The following is a 19,778-nucleotide window of genomic DNA, read 5'->3' on the forward strand; positions in this document are numbered from 1 at the left end:
GCTAAGTTGGTTACTATTTGTTGATCTTCATTCTAGGTTCCAAAATCTTGTTGAGATCTCTCATTTGCTTTGTCTCCTCACTTGTTCTCTTTGAACTTGTGCTTTATGCCTTTTTCATTCCTTTACTTTTTAGTGGAGCTTTGGGAGGACCCAGAGTTAAACAGATATGTTCAATATGCCATGTTTAAGTGAAAGTTTCCTTAAAAAAAAGAGAATAGGGACTTTTTTTTTATGAGGAAGATTATCCCTGAGCTAACATCTGTGCCAGTCTTCCTCTTTTTGCTTGAGGAAGATTGTCCCTGAGCTAACATCTGTGCCAGTCTTCCGCTATTTTGTATGTGGGATGCTGCCACAGCGTGGCTTGATGAGTGGTGTGCAGGTCCATGCCCAGGATCCGAACCTGCAAACCCTGGGGCTGCTGAAGTGATGCTGTGAACTTAGCCACTACACCACTGGGCTGGCCCCAAGAATGTTAACTTTTTAACAACAAAGATAGATTTAGTTAACTAGACAATAAGTTCTAAAGGTCTCTCCACTACTAAATATTTGCTCTACCAAAAAACATTCTGACTCAAAGAAAACACTCTGATACTAATTGATAGTGAATACAGAGATCAGAAGATGTTTCAGCATAGATAAACTGGATCATTTTGATTTTTTTAATAATAAATTTAATTTCAAGAAGCTATTATAAAATAGGAATACTGTATTTCTTAGCCCCAGTTTCTGCCTTCCTTATTTTGTGTACAGTATTTGATTCAACAAAATTGTAATATGATAAAACAATTTGGTTACTTCTTTGGAATTCATTTTAGTGGTGTACTTTCTCTTAATAGCCAGATATCTCAAACAGGTATCCAGCAGTAATAACTTCTGTCATTGTGAAACTAATGTTTTTGTTAAGATTTGTTTCATTTATATCAAGTTGCTTGACTACCACATACCAGTTGTTAGATTTCCCAGTTAGTTTTCCAGGAATTTTGATGAGAAGGTATTACTAATTCCTTTGCTCTGTTTTCTTGGCTTCCCTATTCATCCTCTCATCTTGCTGTCCAAATCAAGAATGAGTAAACTTTGAGTCCTGAGTATGCTGCCAGTGAGAGTAAGCCATCTAGCAGGTATAACTGGTAAGCCTAAGGCATGGGCAGAGAAGGAGATAAAATAGGAAGAGAAGAAGAGAGAAAATAGAAGGAAGAAGTAAAATAGGGGAAAAAGTCATAAAAGAGAAGACCACAAGTTGGGTGAGGGTTGTTTTATGAGAGTTGATTTAAATGTCTGGTTATTCATTCCTTGATTTTCTGAAGCATCTTCCTATAGGTGTATGACATAGTAAAATTAGGGTCTGAATACGTGTTTAATATGTTTATTTTCTCATTACTTTTTTTTTCTTACTAGCCACAGAATTGAAAATTGAAAACTATTTTATTTCAGGGAATGCAGCCTCATCTCCAGGCTTTGTTGTCACTATATAAGTTCTTTGCTCCTGCTTTGATTTCTGTGTCTTTGCCTGTAAGGAGGAAGGTAAGGAATTAAGGAGCTATAACTCGTATTGAGATTGAAATATGTTATTTTGATTAAATTAATTTACAGATTTGGACTAAAATGTTTACAGCATACTGTTTTAATATCTAATGTTGTGGCACTGTTTGGGGGAATTTTTTTTAGGGATTGGCACTTTGTTTTGATTCCATTTGATGTATTTAATAGTTTCTTGGTCAGAAAAAAAAACTTTCAATGGAATTGCATCAGTGCAAAATATTTCATAATTAATATACTTTTAATTAATGAAGAGTTTCAGATTTTATGTTGCTCCAACTTATGGGTACTTACTCTCATGTACTTTACATCCAAATTTATAGATCTATTTCAAAAATTCAGAGAATCTGTGGAAGACAGCTCTACTTGCTGTGAGGCAAAGGAATCAGAGACCGTCTCCAGAACCTTTAAAGCTGATGTTAGGTCCAGCTAATGCCCGTCCTGTAAAAAGAGTAAGTATCTAAAACCCCAAATGACTTGCGTGGACTTCTTTTGTTAAATCCAACCAATAACCATTCAGATGTTGGAAAAGATTATAGATACTTGAATACATTTTTAATTACTCAGGATTCTATGCAAACCACATTCAGACTCCATTAATTGAACGACCTTAACAACTGCTTTTACATTTATAATTTGTAGTCTCTTTAGTCCATTGATAGACTTTTTTATTGTCTTTCTTCTTTAGAAATGGAATTCTCACTCAGTTATACCAGTGCTAAATTCTAGTAGCTGCAGTAAAGAATGTGGAAAAAAAGGGATGAGTCTCTCTGATTATCTCAGTAGCAATGGATCATTTCCACTAGAACAGCTTAAAAGCTTCCCTCAACTGTTACAGAACATCCATTGCTTAGAGGTATGTGACTGGACCATGTGCTTATTTGCATTTTCCATTTGATCTTCATGGCCTTTATTTTATATATTTCCTATCTGATGATTTCCTTGTTGCTCTGACCTACTTTTCAAATCCTTATGGTTAATCACTTGTGCTGTCTTTGCAGCTGCCTTCTCAGATGGGTGCCGTGCTGAACAACTCTCTGCTACTTCACTATATTAACTGTGTCAAAGATGAGTCCGTCTTACTGAGGCTTTATCACTGGTTGAGTCAAACACTACAAGAAGGTAAAAATTGATACTTAAAAGTGTTGGATGAATGGGGAAGGTATGAGATAGTTAACAAATGCGTTTCTTTTATAAGGGTGCCAAATTCTATACAAGAATAGCCTTCATATGCTGTGGTTGTTTCTCTGATAATCATATATTCAGAGCCTGAATGCTTCTATTGTTATAATTTTAAGGGGCAGTGAGAAGGGAGGTGTGCTGTTAAGGAAACACTGCTAAATGGCCACCAAAACTCACCCATTGATGACTGTCACACTCCAAGGCCTATTCATATTTGTATGTCCAGAAACTTGCCGTTAAGCCCCCAGAATCATCAGATTACTGCTAACCAAACTCAGAGGAGACAATTGTATAAGCCAAAATGTCAACTTATTATTTTGTAATGGAAGTAATGCTTTCTGGTGACCAAAATGTTCATGTCAGCTAACTAGATTATCTCCTCTCTGCTATCAGTATATATGGGAGCCAAATTAGTCCTTAGAAGATTTCTTAATTACAGAATTGGAGGAAAGGGCAGTGAGGGAGCTTTTCATCCAGGCCATAGTAAATCTCGATCATTTCATTCCTCCAACGGGATCGATTTCTCCAGAGATATTATTCTCTTTGCCAGCTTGATTCTTTCCTGGATAAGCAATTCCTGACTCTTCAAGTGTTTAAAGTCGGTTCAGGCTAACTCTCCTACTCAGAGCCTTTCTTTAGATAGGATATGATACAGTTTATTAGATTTCCACTTACTAAAGTCCATCCACTCTTAGATTACCCCCAGCTCAATTGAAGTTTAGAACATTCTCAAACTTTCAATTCATCCATTTATAGTCTCTTGGATTACTATGTGACATACAGCTAATCACATGATACAGTCGGCCCTCCGTATCTGTGGGTTCTGCATCTGCAGATTCAACCAACCAACAATTGTGTACTGTTTACGGTCCATGGTTGGTTGAATCGCTGATGCCAGGCTGGAGATCCAGAGGGCCGACTAAGGGACTTGAGCATCTGAGGATTTTGATATCCACGGGAGGGTCTTAGAACCAGTTCGATGCAGATACCATGGGACAACTATATGTGAATTTTACCAGATTATTTTTTCCCTATAAGCTTTCTCCCTATATTACCAAGTTTTTGAGGAACATCTGACTATTACCACCACTTACATGTTACCGTCTTCAGTGTGAGTTGGCTAGGCTGTGTAAGAGTGATGGTCTGTTTATATTTGTCATTTATTTGTCGCTTTAGAGTTGTGGTAATTATGTTTTGTGTAGATTTTATTGTGCAACCAGATGCTTATGTTTAATATTTCTGCTCCAGAATGTATTTGGTACAAGGTGGATAATTATGAACATGGAAAAGAATTTACCAACTTCCTGGACACTATCATCAGAGCAGAATGCTTCTTACAAGTAAGATTCCACTTGCTTTGTACGCACTTCACCACTTCTTACTAAAATTTATTTCGATATCTATTGAATACCTTTTCTTTAGCGCTTGACATTTTTTGTAAATAGTATTTGCTCAATTTAAAATTAATTGTAAAAAGAACCGAGTTGAACTGACATTCGTCTGTACTGTTGGATTTGAAGAAAGAATTTGTTAAATTATGCAAATAAGAGAGAAAGGCCTATAATTTAAGAGAACAGACTGAAGATGTAATTGAATGCGTTCAATTAACTGAATTAACCAGTAAGATAAATCTCATGGGGTTACTACCTGTGTTCCTATAATCGCATAGTTTTTGAATGTTGAATATATTCCAGCCAATTAATTATTTGGCCTAGGTAACCCTGAGTTGTACTTTAAGCTGCAACTCAGGTAGTAGTACCATCAGGAAGCCTTTACTCAACACCCAGTCTGGATTAGCTGTTTGTTCTATCAGCTCCCCTAACTCTCTGTGTTTACCTGTATCATGACAGTTTCAGCATCTGTTTTTCTACACAGTATGAGCTCACAGTGGGTGGGAACCATGTCTAATTTTTCTTCATGTACAGGTGTTGAGCTTGGTAGCTGGTACAAAAGAGATTCTCAATAAATGTTTGTTGGCTATAAATCTTAAGGATTTAGTGTGAAACCATTGATTTGGAAGTTGGATGTGGATGATAGTGGTGAGGATAAAGAAACGAACTTAGGTTGACTTTTTAGGTGTCCTGCTTGGGAGGATGATGGCATTCAGTGAGAAAGGGAATATAGGCAGAGCAGGCTTGGAAAGAAAGAAAAATTTGATTTAAAAGATGCCTATGGGACATCTAAGAGGTCATATCCAGTAGGCAGTCAGATAATGAGTCTAGAGCTCAGGAATGAGATTTGGGCTAGAGATATAGATTTAGGACTCATGACGTAGGTGGTGGTTTTAGCTCTGTTATGGATGAGATTGTCCAGAGAATTCATGTCATGAGAAGAAGGTCTAGGATGGAGTCCTGGTGCTTGCCACTTGAAGGCCCAGGTGTGACAAAGGCCCAGGGTGACAAAGGTAAAAAGGAGAGCCCTGGATCCTCTCTTTAATGGAAACATAAGCAGCCTGGACACTCAGGTTTCTCCAGATGGAGCTGCCCAGAGTTTGGATTTGGTCTGTGGCCTGTAATGAAATTCCAGCCCTATTATAACATTGTATACATTTTATTGACTGTTCAAGTGACTGCATATACTCCAAAGTAGTACAATTTCATTTATCTTTGAAAATATTCCATAATTTGACTTTTTACCTTTTTCGGTGTTTGAAAACTGTTTTGATAAAGATAGAAATGTATCCCAGTATTAATGTATCAAATATTAATCATCTGATCCTTTTTATGAGGAAGTCTGTCACCTAACCTACAGCTTTTATTATATTGATGACAAAATAAGTAGTCTAAATAAAGCAACTATAGCGCAAAAGAAACTGGTTGTTTAGCGTGGTTATGGACTGAAGAGTTCCATATAAGTGTTTGCTATCGACTTGTGTTACAGGAGGGGTTTTATTCCTGTGAAGCATTCATGTATAAGAGCCTTCCTCTCTGGGATGGCCTCTGTTGTCGGTCACAGTTCCTTCAACTTGTGAGCTGGATTCCTTTTAGTAGCTTCTCTGGTATGTATCATGAAATTTGGAGTCATTTAATCCAATGTAATATTAATTAAAAGGAGCTTGAATAATCTTTTTTTTTTTAATTCCTAGAGGTGAAACCACTTCTTTTTGACCATCTAGCACAGCTCTTCTTTACATCAACCATTTATTTCAAGGTAAAAAAAAAAAACCCTGTCTTACTTAGATTCAATGAGAAGTATTATTCTATAGCCAGTGGTACACGATTCCAAACCCACATTATAGCAATGGTTTTCTAATAGGATTCTCTCAGACCTGGACTTGGGGTGCTGCCGTGACTCAAATCAAAGTTAATGCATAGGGGTTGGCTCTGTGGCCGAGTGGTTAAGTTTGCACGCTCCGCCGCGGTGGCCCAGGGTTCGGATCCTGGGCGCGGACATGGCACTGCTCGTCAGGCCTTGTTGAGGCGATGTCCCACATCCCACAACTAGAAGGACCTGCAACTAAGATATACAACTATGTACGGGGGTGGTTTGGGAAATAAAGCAGAAAAAAAAAAAAAGATTGGCAACAGTTGTTAGCCCAGGTGCCAATCCTTAAGAAAAAAAAAGTTAATGCATAGAATTTTCTGTTTTTAAGGTTTTGTCACATACAGTTTTCCTAAACTATTTTCACTTGTAGCAGATGACAAAGTGAATGAACAGGTGGCGAATGAGTATTAATAAAAACAAACCCAGAAATACTTAACTATATTTAGTTTGATCGTTGTGGTTGATATTTTTGTAGATACACTTATTCATTTCACAAATATTTATTGAGCACATAGTGTGTACAGACACTCTTTTTGACACTAGGATTACAGTAATACCAAAGCAAACAAAACTCCCTGTGACATTCATGCTATATAATATAGTCATTTTCTGCTAATAAAATGTTCCAATCTTATATGGTATAGTGAAAATGTTACTGTTTTGGGGTGTTCTCCAAAAAGACCACTGTGGCTTCCAGGAGTCCTGCCTGACTGAATTTGAGAGCCACTTTCTTATAGAATGGTTACTTCTGTTCCCAAATAGTGTTCCTTTTATAACTTTTTTTCACCTTAAATCACTGTTGGCCACCTTTACAGAAAAAATACGTTGTCCTGGTTAGTGGTTGTCATAATCAAATGGCACTTTATTAACTAGCTATCACACTAACTTGGATTTGAGGTTTATTTATATTTGTAACTTAGTACCAGACTAATATCATTATTATTATTTTTTTTAAAGATTTTATTTTTTTCCTTTTTCTCCCCAAAGCCCCCCGGTACATAGTTGTATGTTCTTTGTTGTGGGTCCTTCTAGTTGTGGCACATGGGATGCTGCCTCAGCGTGGTTTGATGAGCAGTGCCATGTCCGCGCCCAGGATTCGAACCAACGAAACACTGGGCCGCCTGAAGTGGAGCTCGCGAACTTAACCACTCGGCCACGGGGCCAGCCCCCAGACTAATATCATTATTCACATGGCAATACACACACTTCTCCCCAGCTGATACATCTTCAGGAACTTCATTTTGCAGCTTTTTGTGGTTCTCTTCCGATCTTCTAATTTGGTTAGTCTTTTGTTTCTTCTCGTGTTCCACCAATCTAGAGAGCTATTTATAAATATTAGGTTGAACCATATGAAATTGCCATTTTTGTAGGTCAAAGATGTTTGACAATTGGCAGTTTCATATGGTCCAACCTAATAAGTATATATACATTTTTACACACGTGTGTATTTGTGTTTGAGTGTGGGGGGGGTGAGGAGAGGAAGAGATGGAGGAGGGGAACTGGACAGTGAGCTAAGAACAGAACTCAGAGGAATTCTCAGTAGTTAAGTCTCAGCTGAAAAGGAGACTCTATGAGGGAATCTTTTCCAGAGACATGAAAAGAACCAGAAGAACAGCGGTGCCAAGTAAGCAAAGAGAATACAGGTTGTCAAGAAAGAGTGAAGGAATAATGTTGCTGTATATCCCAGGAAGGTCCAGAAAGAAAAGGACCAAGAAAAGTTTCTTTTGAAATTGATAGTAGAGGTTTTGACTCCCTTTGTGGGCAGTTTCAGTGGAGTGTAGGGGTAGAAGCCAGATTGTCAAGTTTGAGGAGTCAGTGAGAAGGGAAGACAAGACAATGAGTATAGACTATGTTTTTATAAAAAGAAGAGGTAGAGAAATCGTTGTCATGGGGCTGGGGGAAGTTGTGGGTTTTTTTTTTTTTTTTTTGACTGCAGAATGAGAGAAACCTGTGCATGTTTGTAGCTAGACTAGAAGGAGCCAGTTGAGAAGAGAGAAAGGTTGAAAATGGAGGAAAGATAGGGGATAATCGATGGTGCAGGATTTGAGAAGAAACATGAAAGCATTGGTTTTAAAACTAGGTAGAGGGATTTGCTTGAATGGATGACGGGGGTTGAGAGGTACAACTTATTCTCTTATAAGGACTTATAGCTAGGTGGATATATAGATATATTTGTAGAGTTGGAAGAAAGGGCGAGACATTGAAATACTTTGTGCCTAAAAATGTTAAATTTCTCAAAATAAGAAGCGCATTATAGAGGATAGAATTGAGTAGGAGGCTTCAGGAGGGTATTATGTGCTTAGGACAGTCGCCGAGAAAAATGGAAGAGGGAAAGCTGATTGAAGACAAGTAAAAGGCTTATTAAGCTTCAGTAAGGGCCCAGGTGAAGTTGGAGACCACACATTTGGAGTGGTCTGTATAGTTGTGTGTTTTTCTTCAGCTCAGGTGTGAGAGCAGAGAAAGTGAGTTACGAGATTCAATCAGTTGGAGTTTTGCTGGTTGAATGGAGTGCAAGGGAGTTGTGAATGGTGGGCAGTGTAGTCTAGACTAGATAGGGCGATGAGGCCAGGAGAAGGCTGAAAAGCCTGAAAATAGAGGTTAAAAGGAAAGGAAATCAAGGGATTGGAATGTCTCTGAAGTTGAAGAGCAAGAGGAGCTATAGTTGGAGGTGGGGGTGTCAGAATGCTGGAAGAATAGGAAGTCATGACAAAGAAAGGATAGTAGTAGATTTCGGTGGTGGTTCGATTCAGGTTATGACAAAGTCTAGTGTGTGGCTGTGGGAGTGTATAACTAAGGTAGAATGAAGGTGAAGGTTATTTAGTTTGAGGTCAAGAAACTGTGAACGCAAAGTATTGGGTGGATCATCTTCGTGGACACTGACATACTGAGGTGTTGATGGCAGGACATGAAACAGAGAGTGCTAAGGTCCTCAATGAATGTAGATGAGTTTCAGGGGGTAGACAGCAGAGGTATGAAAGGATAAAAAGTAAAAGCTAGTGTAGTTGGATACTATAAACATAAAAGGAGAGAGGGTTTTTTACATAAGAAAGGAGGAGTAATAGTTTGGAAACAGTGTTGAAGATAGATAGCTTTTGTGTTGTGTATAAAAAACCAAAGGATAGTCAAATTCATGACAAAAACTGGCTATAGCAAAGTGCAATCTGAAGTGGGGGTCTTTGACCTTAGCCTAACAAATTTAGCTAATGTTAGCAGTAATTTAGCTAATGAGGTTCTGTAGCTCACAAAATATTTTTAAACACAGTGGTCCCTCAATATCTGCAGGGGATTGGTTTCAGAACCCCTGTGGATACCAAAATCCAGTGATGCTCAAGTCCCTTATATAAAATGGCATAGTATTTGCACATAACTAACCTATGCACATCCTCCCGTATACTTTAAATGATCTCTAGATTCCTTGTAATACCTAAAACAATGTAAATAGTTGTTATACTGTATTGTTTAGAGAATAATGACAAGAAAAAATGTCTGTACATGTTCAGTACAGATGCAACCATCATAGGCCTTTTGATCTGCAACTGGTTGGATCCGCGGATGTGGAACTCATGGATACGGAGGGCCGACGGTTTTGTAAAACAAGGCAATTTTTTCTGTGACACGTCATTAAAGACCAGATTCATTTGATTTCTTATAGTATCTTTTTCATTAAAGCTGACTCCTGAAAGGGGTGATTAGGCACACGTATGTGGTGATGGATTATAATTAGTATTTTGGTGCTGAACATGATGTAATCTACAAAGAAATTGAAATATAATGATGTACATCTGAAATTTATAGTGTTATAAACCAGTGTTACTGCAATAAAAAAAAGCTGACTCCTTTCTTTTTTTTTTTTTTTTGATGAGGAATACTAACTCTAAGCTAACATCTGTTGCCAATCCTCCTCTTTTTGCTGAGGAAGATTGGTCCTGAGCTAACTTCTGTGCCCATCTTCCTCAATTTTATATGTGGGATACCTGCCACAGCATGGCTTGATAAGTGGTGCTAGGTCTGCACCCGGGATCTGAACCTGCAAACCCCAGGCCAAAGCGGATTGTGCAAACTTTAACCACTATGCCACTGGGTCGGCCCCGACTCCCTTTTTAAAAGGAGATTCATTTCTTTTTTTTTTTTGGTGAGGAAGATTGGCCCTGAGCTAACGTCTGTTGCCAATCTTCCTCTTTTTTTCTCCCCAAAGCCCCCCAGTACATAGTTGTATGTCCTAGTTATAGGTTCTTCTGGTTCCTCTATGTGGGATGCCACCTCAGCATGGCTTGATGAATGGTGCTAGATCTGCACCCAGGATCTGAACTGGCGAACCCCAGGCTACAAAAGCAGAGTGAGCGAACTTAACCACTCAGCCACAGGGCCAGCCCCAGGAGACTCATTTCTGATTTTGTATTTATCTTCTCACAGAAAGGGCTTATATCCTGTTCTCTTATTAGTAACGGGGAGCTAGGACAGTGCTTACCTCCAGGTGTTGAAGTGGGATATGGAAATATATTCACAGAAAACAGTGTCCTAGTTGGGTGGTGAGGGAGAGCCAGATATGTTTGGTGTAAGAAGACACAGAAAGCATACTTTGACAACTATGAAGGTGTGGGTTTAGATTACCCTGGACTGGAGGTTCTGGAAACTGCAAGTGAAAGATTTGGGAAGGATGGGATCAGTGAAAGGGGGAAAGAAGCACAGAGCAGAATAGAGCACAAGAAAGGATAGGTGACCAAAGGGGCTTCCATTCTGAGTGGTGACTAAGGATACAGTAATGTGACATTTGGTGGAATTAGCCAAAAATGCAGTTGATTTCTGAGGCTTTTAGTAACTAATTATTGCTGTGTTATTGCATACTTTGATTACTCTTTCTAATAAATAATATTTTAAAAAATCTAGTAAAGTATTTTTACATTTTCAGTGCTTTTGTTTGTGCCTAGCCAGTTGTGCCTATCAGCAAACAATTTTTTTCACTGAAGAATTTTGAATGGGAAAAACACGCAGATCTACTGTAACATTGCTATTTTCATTTTGGCTTGTTAATTTTCAAATTTTTATCCATGTTGATTTATATCTCCTATATAATTACAAACATAGTCGGCATAAATTTAAAAATCAGATTACAAAATTAATGTGTAACAATTTCTATATTTCCACATAGTCTTCCTAATATTTTTAAAGTGACTTCATAGTCCATGGACATTATACCATAATTTATTTAATCTTTTCCTTATTATTATTTCTAATTTGTTTCTATTGTAGGAATAGATAATTGTATTGATCAGCTTCATAATCTAGATTTTTTCCTCTTCTTGAACTATTCCCTTAGCATACATTTCCAGGAGTGAGGTTACTGGATGAAAGGAAAAGGCTTGAACATTTTCATGACTTTGATACATACTGCTGTTCCTTTGCCAAAGGGATGTGCGATGCAAGCTCTTTGAAGGAAGATGGATATAGTGGGTGGCTTATTTAAATAACAAGAGTCTGGCAGCCATGGAGAAAGAATTGGGGTTTGGGAGACAAGACTAAAGAAGACCAACTAGGAGGATAAAGTAATCTCAGAGATGTGAAGTCCTGGTCTAGGGTAGTTATAAAGGGATTGGAAGGAAATGGGTAAGTTGGACATTTTTGAAGGGGAAAAAAAATGATAGGATTTGGTGACCGGAAATAAAGCATGAAGAACACAAGATGACCTCAAGATTTCTAGCTTGGGACAGTAAAGGAACCAGGGATATTTTGCCTGGAGGAAAAAAAGACTAAGATTTTCTGGTCCCCTTCAAATGATTGAAGGAGTGTCACATGGGAAGAATAGATTTCTGTGTGGCTGTGGGAGGCAGGATTAGATATGGGGCAGTATCTTATAGGTAGACCAGACTTAAATGGAATAAAGGACCTTAAGAGGTAGTATATTTCCCAACAGGGGAGTAGGGCAGGCAGAGATTTAATGTCTGTCTACTGGGGATATTTATGTAGAGAAGGTTCATATGTAGGGTAGAGCTGTGTTTCTCAACCCTTTTTTTTTTTTAACTAATATCCCCTTCTCATAAACATAAAAATCTCATGCCTTCCTTTAATGTGGGGGCTGGATGGGGTGCAGTAAGTGGGTGGGGAATTAAGGATTTTTGCTTTCTGAATATGACATAGTAATATTGAATACCTTTTCAAATGTTAAATTCCCTGGTTGACGCCAAAATATAAGATTGTTTTAAATGACTCCAAGGTTACTTTCAACTTGAACGTATTTAATAACCTGAATGCAAGGTGTTCATTTCTAAAAAAAATATTGATTTTTCTATGAAGTAGCAGTTAGTACCCTATCGCTAGAGTTACTCAAATAGTATCTAGACCATTGTCTATCAAGGATGTTTAAGAAAGGCTTCTTGTATAAGGTTTTGGGATGGCATGAATCGCTTTCAAATTTATAGATATTATGATTTATCCTCATAAAAGCCCCAGGCATACTTCTGTCAAGACTATATTTTTTGTGTGAACACGGCCCTGGGAAATCGAGGCAAGGCCTGAGAAAGGAAAGACTAGAATTGTTTGTTTTCCACAGTCACAGAAGATAAGATAAATTTTCTGACCATAAAAAAGGGAGTAAATTGTAGTTGTAGACACAAAGGGGAAACTCATCTGTAGCAACTTCAAAGGATCGCTGAGTGGAGACAATAAGGAGTGGGTGATGCTGTATTTGGTGGTGTAATTTATGTTATTATTGATTGTAATTTAGAGATACAAGAATCTCTTCCTAGGCTGATAAGTTGGGGACAGCCCTGTAGAGGTGTGTTTCTTGTAGAGAAAATGGCAAAATAAACTTGTACTTGCATTCATCTATCTCCTGGAGACTGATTAGGTCAGAGCAGCAGCCATTGGGTTCTGAATTGGATGCCGTCATCTCCATGGTTCCTTCCACCTCTAAGCCTCTGCTTTAGTCTTTTAGTTCTCAACACGATGGTATGTCTGAATGATTTTACAAATGATTTTTTTGTTTTGCCCCCTCAGTGTAGTGTTCTTCAGAGTCTGAAAGAGCTACTGCAGAACTGGCTGTTGTGTCTTTCTGTGGACATCCACGTGAAACCTGTGATGAACAGTCCTCTGTGAGTTATCTTACAACCCTCCACAATAGGTGATCTATAGAAAAATGTTGGCGTATGGAGTTTAATAGTGTGGCGTGAGACCTAATTATTTCATGTACATGCTTAGTCTTACTTTTCTAAACAAATTTTTGTTACTTTTCACTCTTCTTCCCCACAATCCTGTGAGGAAGGTTCGTTCTTCAAGTTCTATTATATAAATCAGAAAGCAACCCCTAAGCCCCTAAGTGACTTGCAAGAGTTAATGTAGCAAAACATTGGAAAACTGACGTTAGAACTTGCAACTTTGGCTTCCACTCAGTTTAGCTCACTTTATAAAATGTATTCTTACGTGTATGTAGAGTCAATTTTGATTATGGCTAGGAAAATCTGTCACTTTGCTGTACGGCTTTTTTTATGTTTCTCAGATGTATTTCGGTCATTATACATTAATTTATTTTCACTTTGGAATAAAAAAGAACCCCAAATTTCCATTATGATGATTATTATTAAATGTGTGTTTTACCCTCAAAGTGAAAATAAAAGACTGGCTGAATTTCAAGGAACTGCCTAATCAATATGTTTTGACTCTTTCTACCTAAAAGCTTTGGCTGCTGTATTCTACTATTAGGCACATTATTTTTTAATATTAATTTTTAAAAATTTTATATGTAGAAAATTGCAAACATAACCAAAAGTAGAGAAAATAGTACAATGTTACCCCCATGTATGCCTCATCCAGCTTCAACAGTTATCAATTCATGGTTAACTTTTTTCATCTATAACACCCTCACTTTCTTCCTCCTCTATACTAGATTTTTTTAAAGCCAAACCCAGGCATTCTTTCAACTTGTGAAAAATGATACCAGTACAACACCTAAAAAATTAGTAGTTCTTAATATCTTCAATATCTAATCGGTGTTCACATTCACTATAGTATCAGTCACATTCTTACTTCATAAGGTAAAGACTTTGACTTCAGTTGCAAATAGCTAGTAGTTAGCTTGGTTAGATTAACCCAGACTCATTTTTCTATATGTTTTATCCCTATAGTCATCTCCTCCTTTGATAGGAGAATGGAGAATAGAAGTTTCTTGGGAGTAGCCTGGAAAATTGTTTTCAATTCTTCATATTCATTATTGCAGTGCTTCCATACATCATGTATGTGTGGTCACTTTTAGAGGGAAGTGCAGCATTAGCGGGAAGTGAAAGCATCTTATAAAGCTGTGCTTCTCAAAGTGTGGTCCCTGGACCAGTAGCATCAGCATCACCTGGGAACTTGTTAGAGATGCAGATTCTCAGGCCCCACCGTAGACCCTACTGAAGTAAACTTTGGAGGTAGGGCCCGTTTGTCTGTGATTTAACAAATACTTACATGATTTTGGTGCAAGCTGAAGTTTGAGAACCACTATCATAAAGAATTTTTGTTTAAATGCTTAACCTCTTTGAACACCTCAGTTCTAATAAGAATAGTGTGTTTGCATCTATAATCTTTGGCCAACTTGCAATGTAAGTTTTAGTTACCCCTGATATAGGCAACTTAAAATTTCTATATTTTCTTTCCCAAAATCCAAGGATCCTTTTAGAATTAGTGTTATAAATTTGGGGAGGGCATTTAAAAAGGAGCTCTGCTTTCTAAAATTCTTAAATAAATGGACATAAATGTAGATAACTTTGCTTGTCATAATACTACTTGACATTATATAATATAGCTCTTAAGTTCTCAATAATTCCTTCTCTTTTGGCTATATAGGTGTAATGCCCTGTTTCCATCGTATGTCCATATGCCATATAACTGTCAAAGAGGGAGTAAATTGTAGTTGTAGATCACAAGGAGAGAAGGGTGGGAAACCCTGCTCAGCAGTGGTTCACCAGGAAGCATTTTTGGTTGGCATGGTAACTGGGAGAGGGTGTTACCATCATTTAGTAGGTGGGAGCCATGGGTGCTAAATGTGCTGCAAGTGGATGGAAAGTAGAAGACAGTCTTGAACAGTGAATAGTTTCATCCAAAATGCCAGTAGTGTCCTATAGAGAAACACTTCAAAAGACGCTGTTCTGAGCAATCACCATTGTTTCAAATGATTTCAGACGCATTTGCCAAGTGCTGCCAAAAATCACAGTTAAAATATAGTTTTGCACATAGCTGGCTGACTATATGGATGCCCGCCTATTTGGATGGTCTCCTGATCTTTCCCTGTTTGCTCTGGCACTGAACCATCATGGCAGTGGGTAGTGGTAGAGTTATCATCATCATCTCAAGCTCTAAGACTATATACTGTGCCTTTTCCCTTGTGCGTAACCATTGTTGGCTACCTAGATCAGAGCGGAAAGCTCTGTAATCACATTTCTAGGTCTCTTCCTAATCCACTCAACAGTAAATTGAAGGACAGGGTAAGTAGATAAATGGGCTGAACCAGTTATACCCATGTGTGATTTAAAGAGACACAGTTCATTGACCTGAGAAGAATATAAAATATCCAGATCTGGTTTTTACTGGAAGAATGAAAGATGCCAAAAATTTTACTAATTCAGTTTTAGGATTAAATTGAATTCCAGTTAAATTGGAGTGAAAATATTTTTTACGGCATTTTAGCTCAGGAATTCAGGCAAAACTGAGTTTTGATTTGGGTACTTAGAAACTAATTTGCTGACTGTTATGGTCCCTGGACATTGGTAATATTATCTAAAGTCTGTCTGGAGCTTAATCCTTTATTTCTCTGGTATTTACTAGTAGAGCGGTTGCTGAGGCTCTTCTGTGAATTCACTTAACTGCTCCCTAGAGGGCTGTGTAGTTTATGATGAATCACTGTGGTTTAAGAAAAAGTGAATTATACATTGGAGCACTGATCGTTTTCTGAAATCTCTGACAACTTTTTGCTATATGTTATCCAGCTTTAACTTGGAAATTGTGAAGCCTTTTGCTAATATGGATCTGAATGTCACGGTTTCTTATTGCAGAGAGACAACTTTAGGTGGCTCCATGAACTCCGTGTCTGAACTGATCCGCTATGTAGGGTGGCTGTCCACTACTGCAATGCGCTTAGAAAGCAACAGCACTTTCTTGCTGCACTTCATTTTGGATTTCTATGAGAAGGTAGCACGCATTCCGTTTTCCCTGTTTAGATTTTTGTGGTGGCTGTTTCTTTACTGGTCTCTTACTTAAATTTTATGTACAACCATGAAGTTTGGCTATGACCTTATTAGCATAGTTAGAATAAGCTACATATTTTGAAGTTAATGATTGTATTCTTGCCTGAATAACTGACTTTCATAAAACAAAGTGGAAAAACCAAATGCTTCCTTTTTGAAAAGTCCAGGTACCACTTTGATAGATGTTCCCCTGAATAATGCTAGCCCTAGACAGAAGTCTGTCTCTAGCATCACTTTTTGTTCATCCATTGTACATCCCCAACCCCTGGCAAAAAACGAAAATACTTTATTATTTCTTCAACTCTCCACTCCCACCTTTTAACCACCTTATTTCTCCCGGTACCTATGATTCCGGTCCTGTTCTGTTCTTTTATAGTATTCAACTTGGACAGAAGCATTATCTAGGAAGTACCTGCTAATCTCAGTTTTCCTTGCTTCCTCCCTTCACTAATACCTAGTTGTGTTATGTTTGTTTAGAAGCATGCTCCTTTGTTTTCCAGGTTGACAGCTAACTAATATGATAAATCAGTATTTTGGGGACTTAAGGGGGAAGAAATGCTCCCTTCCCCTTTCTCCCCAACTCTAAGATCTCTTCCCAGAAAGAAATGCAAGATTTTAATAAGATCTTCTAGAAATAATCCTCTATGGTAAGGCTGATATTTGGTGAGGTACAATTTTAAGCAGGCTTGTGGCTACCTATTCTATTTATGAATCAGGCAGGCCCAAACTTGATGTTCTATTATCGCCTATTCTCTATTGATGATTCTTTGGGTGAACTTGGTGGAGGAGTTCTGGGGAATAATCTGGATGTACTGATATTATCATTCTTCCCAAAGGTGTGTGACGTATATATAAGTTATAACCTTCCATTAGTGGTGTTGTTTCCTCCTGGGATCTTCTATTCTGCACTCCTCAGCCTGGATTCCAGTATCCTGAACCAGCTCTGTTACATTATGCACAGGTATGAAGCCCTTTTACCATTTTACAAATTAGTATATCATAATTCTGTCTTCATTTTCAACTATGCAATAAATTATAACTTTTAAATATGCCACAATAAATTTGTTGTATATAATATTAGAACATTAAATGCAATAAAATTATTATCCATTTTCTGCCAGGGCCTCTGGAAGTAGGAAACATGGCTTTCTTTTGGGAATGACCTTCCAACATGGAGCTGTTTTAACTGTGTTGTTTTTAAAATGTCGCTCTAGGGGAATATGGATTAAAAAAATTCATAGTTAAGGGGTCTTCTGAGGCCAGCCTCGTGGCCGAGTGGTTAAGTTCGCATGCTCTGCTTCAGTGGCCCAGGGTTTCGCCGGTTCAGATCCCAGGCACAGATCTACGCCCCACTCATCAAGCCATGCTGAGGCAGCATCCCACATAGAGGAACTAGAATGACCTACAACTAGGATATACAACTATGTACTGGGGCTTTGGAGAGAGAAAGAAAGAAAAACAAAGGAGGAAGATAAGCAACAGATGTTAGCTCAGGGCCGGTCTTAAAGAAAAAATAAGGACCCTCTGTTCAATGGTGCAGCTGCATTGAGCACTGTTAATTCTCATTGCTGTGTCTTAAAGAAACATTTGTCATTTGCTGACAACTGCTTTAGGTCTACGTTGCTTCTCTGGTAAAAAGAACATTTTCTGGGAGACACGAGGAGCTATTGCCACATGTATGAAACCATAGGTATTATTTCTTATCCCTCTAATTCTTTCACACGCACTGAAATTACTCTTTTTAGTTGATAAGTGTAGACCCTTTTGGCATAACTTGTAGGACTATACCAAAGTTAAAATGTTTTTTTAAAATTAATTAGATATTAGTTCTCAGACAAAAAAATTACATTTGTAAGTTTCCCCTTTAGCCTTTGTACTGCACATTTTTTTTTCCACATTAAGAAAATATGTTCTGGGGCCAGCCCTGTGGCTGAGTGGTTAAGTTTGCATGCTCTGCTTTGGTGGCCCAGGGTTCACTGGTTTGGATCTGGGCATGGACCTAGCACTGCTCATAAGGCCATGCTGTGGTGGCATCCCACATAGAAGAACTAGAATGACTTACAACTAGGGTATACAACTATGTATTGGGGCTTTGGGGAGGGGGAAAAAAAGAGGAAGATTGGCAACAGATGTTAGCTCAGGGCCAATCTTCCTCACCAAGAAAAAAGAAAGAAAAAGAAAAAGTATGTTCTATATCAGTGACTGACTGCTTTTGAGCCTTTATTAATTTAAAAAAAATTGTTTTTTCTGCTCCTTTTTTTCCTCCCCAAATCCCCCCAGTACATAGTTGTATATTTTAGTTGTGGGTCCTTCTAGTTCTGGCATGTGGGATGCCGCCTCAGCACAGCCTAATGAGCGGTGCCATGTCCATGCCCAGGATCTGATCTGGCGAAACCCTGGGCTGCCGAAGCGGAGCATATGAACTTAAACACTCGGCCACAGGGCCTGCCCCTTGAGCCTTTATTAATTTTTTAATAGTGAAATATTAAAAGCATTTCCTTCATTTTTTTATTGAAGTATAATTTACAAACAGTCAAGTGCATGTCTTAAATGTTCAACTCAATATTTGAGCCTCTGTTAATTTTTATTCTTTGAGGAGAATACCACAAAAGGATAAAAACCTTAACTCGACAGGTGGATATTTGTGTATGTGCATATCTGCATATATTTATTTTTAAAATGTATGCTTTTGTTTATGTTTACATTTCAAAGGCATTTAATGTTAAAAGTTTCTTTGTTCTCCCTTTTAGGTATCGTACAAATTTGACTGCTGCAAAGAAAAATGAGTTGGTACAAAAGGTATGGATGATAAACCTCTGTGTTAAAGCACCATTGCTTAAAAATTGAGTCCAGATATATATATATGACCTGTTGGGAATAAGAAGGAAAGGGAGAACAGATAATAATGACAATTTTTTTTTCTTTCCCAATAGACAAAGTCAGAGTTCAATTTCAGCAACAAGACCTATCAAGAATTTAATCACTATTTGACAGCCATGGTTGGTTGTCTGTGGACATCCAAACCCTTCCAGAAAGGATTATATATTGACCCCGAAGTCTTAGAAAAAGCTGGAGTAGCACAATACAAAAGCAGTTTAAATTTAGTCTATCACCCTGCTCTATTGAGTTATGCTGCTTCCTTTCTGCTACAGGTAAGGGTATTTAAAGGATTTTTAGATTGTCTGTAGGAATACTATGATGGCAGAAACAGGAAATACCACAGATTTAGTGTCTGTGAATTGCAAGACGTGTTCAGTCATTCCGTTTTGAGTATCAGCCAAATTTTGGGCATTGTGCTAGACTCTGGGGATTCAAAATTAACTTAAGTCTCTACCCTCCAAGAGCTTGGGCTTGTGGCAGAGACAGACTTGTCAACATTATTAAAATACAGTGTGGTGAAGTGAGAAAAGGTACAGTTGTGAGAAAGATGAGGGAATGGTTATTATTTCAGTTCTGCTTGGGTAGAGGTGGTAGCAGGTACAAAAAGGCTGTAGAGAAGTTGAAGCTTTCATAAAATCCTTCTAGACAAGATGGAAAATGTAGGCTAGATAATATTATAATTAGAGTTGGAGTCTTAGCCAA

The 19,778-nt window shown here is 38.0% G+C and overlaps 1 protein-coding gene across 3 annotated transcripts in view; it reads left to right on the forward strand.

The window, feature by feature from the left end:
* CENPI (centromere protein I) overlaps positions 1–19,778 on the forward strand; it is a 56,757-nt gene that overhangs the window by 20,804 nt on the left and 16,175 nt on the right. For all 3 annotated transcript variants that reach the window (XM_070606651.1, XM_070606650.1, XM_070606652.1), the window contains 12 exons: positions 1,432–1,521; positions 1,860–1,988; positions 2,225–2,392; positions 2,538–2,658; positions 3,967–4,058; positions 5,599–5,716; positions 5,804–5,868; positions 12,976–13,070; positions 16,005–16,140; positions 17,033–17,157; positions 18,947–18,995; positions 19,130–19,348. In XM_070606651.1, the coding sequence (XP_070462752.1) occupies positions 1,432–1,521; positions 1,860–1,988; positions 2,225–2,392; positions 2,538–2,658; positions 3,967–4,058; positions 5,599–5,716; positions 5,804–5,868; positions 12,976–13,070; positions 16,005–16,140; positions 17,033–17,157; positions 18,947–18,995; positions 19,130–19,348 (1,407 nt within the window). The remainder of the gene's footprint in view (positions 1–1,431; positions 1,522–1,859; positions 1,989–2,224; positions 2,393–2,537; positions 2,659–3,966; positions 4,059–5,598; positions 5,717–5,803; positions 5,869–12,975; positions 13,071–16,004; positions 16,141–17,032; positions 17,158–18,946; positions 18,996–19,129; positions 19,349–19,778) is intronic.

This window comes from Equus przewalskii, chromosome X (assembly GCF_037783145.1).
Source record: "Equus przewalskii isolate Varuska chromosome X, EquPr2, whole genome shotgun sequence".
Taxonomy (NCBI): domain Eukaryota; kingdom Metazoa; phylum Chordata; class Mammalia; order Perissodactyla; family Equidae; genus Equus; species Equus przewalskii.